Source organism: Rhineura floridana, chromosome 6, assembly GCF_030035675.1.
Source record: "Rhineura floridana isolate rRhiFlo1 chromosome 6, rRhiFlo1.hap2, whole genome shotgun sequence".
NCBI lineage: Eukaryota > Metazoa > Chordata > Lepidosauria > Squamata > Rhineuridae > Rhineura > Rhineura floridana.
In genome coordinates this window covers 81,782,111-81,792,705 of record NC_084485.1, presented here as the reverse complement: position 1 = coordinate 81,792,705, position 10,595 = coordinate 81,782,111, and the positions used below count along the sequence as shown (strand labels likewise).

General features: G+C 45.2%; 1 protein-coding gene across 1 annotated transcript; it reads left to right on the top strand.

The window, feature by feature from the left end:
- Positions 1 to 4,503: 4,503 nt before the first annotated feature.
- On the top strand, positions 4,504 to 4,982 carry LOC133386709 (U6 snRNA-associated Sm-like protein LSm4). Its single transcript, XM_061630428.1, has 2 exons — positions 4,504 to 4,700; positions 4,868 to 4,982. The coding sequence occupies exons 1-2, from the start codon at positions 4,516 to 4,518 to the stop codon at positions 4,980 to 4,982; spliced, it is 300 nt and encodes a 99-aa protein (XP_061486412.1). The 5' UTR covers positions 4,504 to 4,515.
- The last annotated feature ends 5,613 nt before the right edge of the window (positions 4,983 to 10,595 follow it).

Genomic DNA, 10,595 nt, shown 5'->3' with positions numbered 1-10,595 from the left:
GTTTGATTATCCAACAGGAAGGAAAATCAAAATGTCAAGGAGGAGTTAATGCCTTTTGGTATCCCCTTGTTCATTATACCCATAACATCCTTGTTTCTCATGAAACAAAAAATATGCCAGTCATTTAACTCCGGTGTTCATACTAAATTTTCTGTTAACCTGACCTTTACATAGCCCACTATGTAAATTAACATACTCTCTGCATGGACGAGGAGTGAGGGGAAATGTAACTGCCTTTCCTTTCCCCTGGCCTGGGCCTCACATCTTCTCACCAGTGAGGGTGGTGGACTGGCTGGCCCTATGCATCTCTCCCCCCAAAATGCCCCACCTAGAAATGTGACTGCCCCTCCTCACAAGGAAGGCTGGCTACACAGGGCTGAACTGACTGGCAGTTGATTTAGGATAGAAAAAGGAAGTAATTCTTCATATGATGCATTATAGTCAATACCTAAAATGCTCTAGAAGTTGTGGAGAAGGTCACAAGCTTAAATGGCTTTGGAAGGGAATTACACAAATTTGGTAGTGGTGGTGGGGATCAGACTATCAATATCTATTACATGTGATGGCTGTATGCTGCCACCGGGTTCAGAGACAATTTGCCTTCTAATTACTGGGGGAGGGGGAACAACAGGAGATGGCTATTGCCTTATGCTCTGTTTGTGGGTTTCCCAGAGAAGTCAACTGTGGGAAACAGATGTTAGACTAGATGGACTTTATGTTTTTTAATGACAAGAGAGGGCCCTAAAAGTTCTTCCCTTTCCAATATTTCCCTTTAAGGTTTTCACATCTAAATTGAGTCAGCATTCAGCTGAGATTAGATGATATCTCTCTATAAATTCTGTGGGCTGTTATTTCTTTTCCTAACTCATACTAGACTCTGCATTGTGCATTTGTTGAGGCCTAAGTACTGACTCAAAGTATCTTCCTTCTCTGTTGGGGTCTTCAGCAAATCTCTGCAAGCCAACCTCTGACAGCAGCCTATAAGGCAACCTCTGCTCTGCTAGCAGAGGAGACTGGGTGCAAATGGTGATGTGATGCCACCAAGGAGGAGAGAGGATATCAAGGGACCATCCATAGGGCAATCTTAGTTTGAGTGTAACTAAGATCCAATAGCACAAATGTGAACACCAGGCAGCAAGAGAGAGCTCGGTGTTATCACTGCCCTGTAGACTCAGGTGCCCAAAGGCAAATGTTTTCTAAGGGTGGGGCCTGCCTGTCCATGTGCATATATGTATGTATGGTACATGTGGTTTAATAATCTCAGTGTTCAACTTGCAATCTGATTGGAGCTGTAACCCTGGACAAATAGCAAAGGTAAGGCATGGCCACACACTCAAAGCGCACAACTGGAGCATTTATTTTAGAGGTTTGGATTCAGAAATTAATTTACTTATAGAGATGTCTGGGAATTAGGTATCTTAGTCCAGAGGAAACCTGTCTAAGAAAGATTTGGGATCTATCTGGACACATGCAGTGATGCCAAAAAATGAATGGATATTCATTTCAGCCAGAATCTACTCAAACCATCCTTCCCTTCAGACAGAGCTCAGACAAGAATCATGAGTGGATTCCTTGTATAGGTCCAAATGTGGGTGCAACTCACATGAAGGGGGCAAGTATGGTGAAAGAGGCTGTTTAGCCCCATCACTGAAGACGCACTGCTCCTCCTGCCCCTGCCATCACTGTGTTGGGGCAAAATTTCTGAAGCAAGGAGCCTGCATTGCATGTGGAGTTTCCTCACATAACTGAAAATCTTGGGTGATCAGGGTTCTAAAATGGTGGTTGTTGTTTATTGAATTTATACCCCGCCATTCCTCCTGAAGGCAACCTAGGGTGGCAAACATACCAACAGAACACTTTTACAACAACATCTAAAACAGTTACAGATAAAAGTCAATAATGAGGGAGACAGACATGCCTCACTGAGGAGGGCATTCCACAAATGGGGAGCCACCTCTGAAAAGACACTGTCAAGGGTCAACAGTAACCAGGCAGCCCCTGGTGGCAACACCACCACCAAGGCCTCACCTGCCAATCATAGAGTCCAAGATGGTTGATACTTAGGAAGGCACTATTTTAGGTACTTAGATCCCAAGCCTTTTAGAGCTTTATATGATAGTGTTAACACCTTGAATTGGGCCTGGTAGCTCACTGGCATCCAGTTCAGCACTTTCAGGACTGGTGACACATGATCCCATGGGGCTGCTGCACTTACCAGTCCAGCAGCCGCATTCTTCACTAGCTGCAGCCTCTGAACTGTCTCTAATGCAGCCCCACATACAGGGCATTACAGTAGTTCAGACAGGAAGTCACTAGAACATGAACAACTGAGGCAAGGCTATCCTGGTCCAGGAACAACCATAGCCGACCAATCAGCCTAAGCTGGCCATAAACACTCCTTGACACAGAAGCCACTTGGACCTAGTGACAAGATGGAATCCAGGAGTACACTCAGGAGTACAACCCCTCCCAGAACAGGTCATACACCTAATTCCCATACACAGGAATTTCCTGCTTTAAAAGTTATGCCCCAACACAGCAATCGTGGGGGATGCCCATCACAGCACTTCTATCTTATCAGGATTCAGCCTCAGTTTATTGGCCCCCATCCAACTCATCACTGCCTCCAGACACCTGCCCAACACTTTCACAGTCTCTCTTGACCCAGATGGAATGGAGAGATAGAGCTGCATGACATCATGCTCCAAATCCCCGGATGATGGCTCCCAACGGTTTCATATAGATCTTTAAAAGCAAGGGAGACAAAATGGACCTTTGTGGGACTCCACATCCCAAAAGCCATGGAGCTGAGTAACATTCTCCTAGTGCTACTATCTGGTAGTGGCCCTGCAGGGAGAAGTGGAAACAGTGTACCTCCAACTCCCACCTCCTTCAGGTGCTTCAGAAGGCACCATTGTAAATGATGTCAAAAGCTGCTGAGAGATCAAGGAGAACCAACAGGGTTGCATTATCTCTATCTCTCGCCTGATAAAGGTATCAACAAGGGCCATCAAGGCTGTTTTGGTGTCAAAACCAGGCTGGAAACCGGGATGGAAACCAGACTGGAAAGGATATAGGTAATTTGCTTCCTCCTCTAGGCAAACTTGCAGCTGGTCAGCCACCACCCTTTCAGTCACCTTGCCCAGGAAGGGAATATTAGCAACTGGACTGGAGTTTTCTAAAACCTCTAGATCCAGGGAGGACCTTCAAGGATAAGGGCTGAGAGGCCATGTAGTTGGTCTCACGGCTGCAAGCATTTTGTCTATATCTTTGGTGAGGGAGCTTCCATGCATAGAGCAGGCTCCCTGCTTAAAAAGTTATGCCCCAACATAGCAACCAGAGGGTGGAAGAAGCCAAGTGACTTTAATGGTAGAGTTAAAGGTGCAGCCCCACATCCCTTTTCACCATGCTTACTTGCCCCGTTCATACAAATCATGCCTGAAGAGGGCTTATCTTGACCACATGTGCAACTATATTGCTGAATGTTAAGCTATTGCTGGGAAGCTGCACCCAACAGTAGTTTCCCAAATGTGTACACACAGTGAAACAGAAGTGTGTCAAAAGGGGGTGGTGCCACCTGAGTGCTCAGCCAGTGTTAAGAATGCCTCAACCTCTCCAACATGGAAGGGGAGTAGGAGACTACAGTGACTCTGATCATACTCATCCCTTCTCCCTTGGGGGTTTGTAGTGGAGCTCTGTATATGTGCAAATACAGGTTGTTCTGCTCCACAAATCTGGGCTGTGTGCTCACAAGTGTTTGGCCAGTAGTAACAATGATTGCCTTTGTCCATGGAGAGTGCAGCTGCATGGGGGGGGGGGAAGAGAAGTGTTTTTCTTGAACACGTAGGACAGTGCCTCCTGCTGGTGGTGGCAAGATGTAGTATTCACAGATGGCAAAGGGGTAGGAGATGTGGGAGACAGTCATAACAGAAATATTTTGTAGCAAGTGTTCTACTTTTCTTTGCTCACCTGTGCGGAGTGTTCTGTCCTGGCATTCCCAGTTGTTGGAGTTGCTGGCAAGCGTTCCTATCACCATATTAGAAACCCTTCTTGGCTCCCTTCAGACACATCTGACTGTACAGTCATCAAAACGGTGGAGCTAGCCCCATGTGTTTCTGCAGAAACACCTGAAGAGGTCTACAAAGAAGAATCCCAGGAACTCATCACCTTGCTGAACATGATCCTCCTTCAGGGGAAAACGTTGAGAACATGTCTCTGAATATGAATTGTGAGGGCCTGTGAACATAATTATTAAGGGCTGGTGGGCATCTTACAACTGTTACAAGAAGGCTGCTTTAAAGCACTCCACATGGCAGCTATCATCACACGATGAGCCTTTCACCCTCAGTGACTCATCGTGCAGATCAAGTCGATTCCAATCCACCCATTTGGAGGTGTTAAGAAAATTGCACATAAACTTCTGGCTCAACACATGAGGTAGCGATTGTACTTGGAGGTCAGCCGATTCACTTAAGGCTTCCACTCTCTTTGCTGAACACAGCACAGAACCACCCCATGCTGGTGGAGCTCAAGAATGGTGAAACTTACAGTGGTCACCTGGTAAGCTGCGATAACTGGATGAACATTAAACTTCCAGAAGTCATCTGTACATCCAGGGATGGAGACAAGTTCTGGAGGATGCCCGAGTGCTACATCCGTGGGAGTACCATCCAGTACTTGTGCATTCCTGATGAGATCATGTGTTTTAACTTGCCTATGGGTTTTTATGGGTTTTAATTTGGTATGGTTTAAATTTGTATACTTGTTTTTAATGTTTTTAATTGTTGTAAACCGCCCGGAGAGCTTTGGCTATGAGGTGGTATATAAATGTAATAAATAAATAAATAAAATCATTGACATGGTGAAGGAAGGAAGAAGTGGTGTCAAAAGGGAGAGGCCATGGTGGGATGCAGCAGCAGAAGCAGGAGAAAGACCGCAGTGTTGGCAGCACGGGCAGGGTGCTGTTTGGTGGTCACGGCTGAGGTGGAATCTCAGGGAGCAGCTGAGAACAGCAGGAGAAGAAGCCTGGGAGGCAAGCAGCAAAGCAGTGATGAGCCAAATCCTTGCCTGGAATGGAGGAGCACATTGGACCCAAACGCCCCAACATTGGGAGAGGCTGGTTCACTGTCTTCTTGTTATCCCACACCACAAACTTCTATATCACTGTTTCCGCACCCCTCACAGACTTCAGGAGCAATTTGCCAGAGTGCTTATGTCTTTTCAAGCCTTTTTTGTTTTTAAATACCAAATATGTTGGTGATTAGAAATGAGTGTTTAGAGGTGTTCCCCTGTGTACTTCCACATGCAGTTTAGCTCTGACTTGAGAAACTGGATTGTACTTGGTCACCAGTGGTCAGGCACTTGATGGAGCCACCTACCTGATGTAGCCACCTACCTGATGTGGACACAGCTTCACATTTCTAAGATCACTTAACACACCCCTTAACACAAACCTTTTGCAGCCATAAACGGGGTGGCTAAAGAATGTCAAGAAGGTGGCTTTTCTACTTTTCCAATGAATATTTATAAATTACTTCTGAAAGATTTCCATGTGTTTTGACTATGTGCGGTAGTTTTTCCAGATCAGTAAATAAGGACAAGTAGAAGAGAACAAATTTTGAGTATGTGGCACAAAATAGGGAATTCCTTTGGGGTAATGTGTGTTATGGCAAGAGCTTTAATGCATTCAAGTCAGCAATGCAAAGAAATATTTGTGCTTCCAGTACAAATACTGGGCAGGAGTTATTATTCTTTATTATTTATTACATTTGTATACTGCCCCATAGCCGAAGCTCTCTGGGTGGTTTACAACAATTAAAAACATTAAAAACAAATGTACAAATACACAAATTTAAAAACACTTAATTTTTTTTAAAAACACATGCTAAAACGCCTGGGAAAAGAGGAAAGTCTTGACCTGGCACTGAAAAGATAACAGTGTTGGCACCAGGCGCACCTCATCAAAGAGATCATTCCATAATTTTGGAGGCCACCGAGAAAGCCCTCTCCCTTGTTGACATCCTCCAAGCTTCCCTCAGAGTAGGCAGCCGGAGGAGGGCCTTTGATGTTGAGCATAGTGTATTTATTTATTTATTTTATTTTATATATATACCGCCCCATAGCCAAAGCTCTCTGGGCGGTTTACAGTACCTAAAAACATTAAAAACACATATACAAATTTAAAACACATATTTTAAAAACAATTTAAAACACAATTTAAACATTTAAAACAATTTAAAAACACATGCTAAAATGCCTGGGAGAAAAGGAAAGTCGACCTGGCCCCAAAAAGATAACAGTGATGGCACCAGGCACACCTCGTCAGGAAGATCATCCATAATTTGGGGGCCACCACTGAGAAGGCCCTCTCCCTTGTTGCCACCCTCCGAGCTTCCCTCGGAGTAGGCACCCGGAGGAGGGACTTAGATGTTGAGCGTAGTGTACGGGTTGGTTCGTATCGGGAGAAGCGTTCCAGCAGGTATTGTGGTCCCAAGCCATGTAAGGCTTTATAGGTTAAAACCAGCACCTTGAATTGAGCTTGGAAACATACAGGCAGCCAATGCAAGCGGGCCAGAATCGGTTTTATATGTCCGGACCGTCTGGTCCCTGTTACCAATCTGGCCACTGCATTTTGAACAAGCTGCAGTTTCCGAACTGTCTTTAAAGGCAGCCCCACATAGAGTGCATTGCAGTAATCTAACTTGGAGGTTAGCAGAGCATGGACAACTGAAGCCAGGTTATCCCTGTCCAGATAGGGGTGCAGCTGGGCCACCAACCGAAGTTGGTAGAAGGCACTCCGTGCCACTGAGGCTACTTGGGTCTCAAGTGACAAAGATGGTTCTAGGAGAACCCCCAAGCTACGAACCTGCTCCTTCAGGGGGAGTGCAACCCCATCCAGGACAGGTTGGACATCCACCACTGGTCAGAAGAACCACCCACTAGCAGCATCTGTCTTGTCTGGATTGAGCCTCAGTTTATTAGCCCTCATCCAGTCCATTGTCGCACCCAGGCACTGGTTCAGCACATTGACAGCCTCACCTGAAGAAGATGAAAAGGAGAAGTAGAGCTGCGTGTCATCAGCATACTGATGGCAACGCACTCCAAAGCTCCGGATGACCAAACCCAACGGTTTCATGTAGATGTTGAACAGCATGGGGGACAGAACTGACCCCTGCGGAACCCCATACTGGAGAGTCCAGGGTGCCGAGCAATGTTCCCCAAGCACCACCTTCTGGAGACTACCCGCCAAGTAGGAGCGGAACCACTGCCATGCAGTCCCTCCCACTCCCAACTCAGCCAGTCGTCCCAGAAGGATACGATGGTCAATGGTATTGAAAGCCGCTGAGAGATCAAGAAGAATCAACAGAGTCACACTCCCCTGTCTCTCTCCTGACAGAGGTCATCATACAGGGTGACCCCATAATGCTTCTCCCTAAGCCCCCCTCTTTCCCAGTCATTATTTAGCTCCTGAGCCTGTCCTGGTAAATTAGCTTCAATCTGCATGTGCTAGTTACAAGACGGTTTGGGGAAGATAGTGTAGAAAGCTGGTTTTCTCACCCCAGTATTTTTTAGAAACAGACCCCAACACACCTCTGCTATGTGGAAGACTATTTCAAAATAAGATAAACATTAAATTCATTATGAAATAGACTCAAGAACACAGTGTTTCTTTAAAAAGTGCTTGAATTACAACAATGAGAGATTATTATAAAGAACAGAAGCTATTAAGAGAAAAGGCATTATATTTGCATGATTCTGTTTTACAGGAAAGTCATCAATAAGTCTAAACCAAGAACAAGACAGGCATAATATGCTTTAAAAAATTCTGCTAGCTGCACTGTGGAGTTCTCCGGAGGATCTCAGTGGGTTTACTGTCAGTGCCAATCAATTGGCACTGAAAGCAAGTCTTGCTTGCCAAGGAACCATCAAGAGTGCACTACAAGGCTCCCAATTGTTCACTGACAGCTGAGTCTCTACCTGCCCCATACCTGCCATATATGACATCAAATATGGGGCGGGGCAGGTGGGTGTGGTTTGGGGGAAATGGCCAAACTGGGACCTGTGCTGGGCTCAAATAGGCCCACAAGCCAGATTCCCCATCTCTGTTTTAGCCAATAAATTGTTTTAATAATAATTGGCATTAAGGAAAGCAGATCTAGCCAGTGAGACAAAGGTAAGTTTAGAATGGCAACTGCCTAGAAAATGACAACTGTCTAGAAAAGAAATTTATCTAATTTGTAAGCTTTTCATTTTGGTCTTTCCTAGTGGAGAAGTGATTACTGCCCCACTGAATACAATTCAGATATTGAGGATGTTTGTGTAGCTCTGTTAGAGCAGTAGAGTGTCTATCCCACCCACCCCAAAAAGATAGCAGGAAAGACAGGTTTTCATGATCTTTCTAACTTAGAATACAAAAATGTGATTCCCTTCTCCTGAGTTTTTTTAATTGCCCTCACAACGCTAATGCAGATCAAATCTATAATTTCTGTATTTATTTATAAACTGCTTAATATTTATATTAACATTAAAAAATCTCTAAGTGGTGTAGAATTAAACAACAATATTAAAAATTCAGTTAAAACCAACAAAACAGCAATATAAAATATAATATATATATATAACTTTCCTCTTTCAACAAGCCTTTTAAATTGAGACCTATCCCAGTCTGTGTCTGAGTTAGAATTGCTTGTTAATATGTTTATTATTTTTGCTGCTGCTAATGTAGCAGCAGTGACACACTCTCTCCCTTGCTCTGAGCTAGGGGGTCCTTCCTTAGAGTGAGGCATTCTGGGTGAGGTAGCCCAGGAGAATGCCTGCACTGCTGCAGCAACTAGGAAGTATTTTTTAAAATTAGCTAAAAGTTAAATTCTTCTGGGCCATATCCCAGAATGCCTCTCTCTAAGGAAGAAACCCCCCCCTTTCCCAGAGAGAGGGGAACAGTGCACAAGCACTGCTGGCAGGTTAGTGGTGGCAAAAACCATTTTATAGTAAGTGGGTGAAGAGAGGAGGAGTGGCAGAGCAACCCTTGGCCACCTCATATTTAAAAACAGAAGGGACCAGAGCAGGGGGGTCAAACCTGACAGCAGTGGCAGCTTGTGACTCCATGTCAGCAGGGCAGTGGAATCTGCTCCAGGTTTTAGTCCAGACTTTCAAGTAGGTGTCCAAGGTGCTCAAGCTCCTTGAAAGTTTGGACTAAAACCCAGAGCAGATTCCAGGACGGTGTAAAAGCCGGAACGGAATGGAACAGGCCGGAACAGGCCCTTCATAAAAGAAATTGATGCCCAAAACACTGGGATGTGTTAGACACTTGAGAACAACATTTAGGAACAAAAACCATTCCGGTAGGATTTTTATTAACCCTTTAACAACCAAAATGCCCTCCAGAACGGAATGAAACAGCCTGGAACGACTTCCTAGCGAGCCAGACCTCCGAAATTCACCAGTCCCGCATGACTACATGGGATTCATGCAGTAAGCCACAAAACCTCCATGCAAACCACGTTCCGATACCCGTTCCAGGCTACTATTATTATTATTTATTAAATTTATTAGTCACCCATCTGGCTGGCTGTCCAGCCACTCTGGGCGATGTACAAAGTAAAAACATACAAATACATTAAAACATTAAAAATCTCAACAATAATAATAAAACCTAACTCTCCCCAAAAGCCTGCCTGAAGAGCCAGATCTTCAAGGCCCGGCAGAAGCTCATCATAGAGGGGGCATGGCGGAGATCATTTGGGAGGGAATCCCACAAAGTGGTGGCTACAATTGAAAACGCCCTCTCCCTAGTTCTCACCAGTCTGGCTGTTTTAACTGGTGAGATAGAGAGAAGGCCTTTTGAGGCAGATCTTGTTGAGTGGCATCCTGATGATGTTGGAGGCGCTCCTTCACATAGACTGGGCTGAAACCGTATAGGGTTTTAAAGGTCAGAACCAACACCTTGAATTGGGCCCGGAAAACAATATAATACGCTTTTACGTAAAACAGCCAGGAACAGCGACTTCCCAATGAGCCAGACCTACCAAATTCACCAACCACACATGTTGCTGCCTCTCCTTTTGTTGGGAAATGGGAGATAACACAGGATGACCCAGGAACCTCTGGGGTGATCAGCAATACCCTTTCTTGCTGTTTGTAGGTCCACTAAGCAGCACTATTGGTGCTACTACCAGGTTGAGAATGGCTGGTGAATTGGGGAGAGAGAGAGAAAGAGAGATTGGAGGGGCAAGTCGGCTGGCAGAAGGGGGAGAGAAATAGAGTTTGCCTTCTGTGAAATAGATGTGCTATCACAGGAAACAACTGGGTTCAAAGAAGTGCTCTTGTGTGCTTGGGCTCAGACTCCACCTCTGCCTTGTATTCAAGTTCTGGGCCAAACCTCACCAGTTTGCTTTCTGTGAAATGAGTTTCTGACATAACTAGTTTCAAAATCAAGGTTATTGGAACCTGTGGAACCTGTGGGAGGGACTCCTACTCATTGGGCAGAGCGCATGAGGTGGAGGCAGAAGAACTTTCCAGTCAAAAGGCTCTCAGGCAAGAAGGCTGGAGAACAGGACCTTGGACAGCCACTGCCAGTCTGAGGGCCAAACTAGATG

What these genes read in the sequence shown, in the direction of transcription:
- LOC133386709 (XM_061630428.1), top strand. Translation starts at nt 4,516, where the DNA reads ATGCTGGTGGAGCTCAAGAATGGTGAAACTTACAGTGGTCACCTGGTA. An exon ending in TGCATTCCTGATGAGATCAT is followed by an intron (nt 4,701 to 4,867) that starts GTGTTTTAACTT and finishes GACATGGTGAAG; the next exon opens with GAAGGAAGAAGTGGTGTCAA.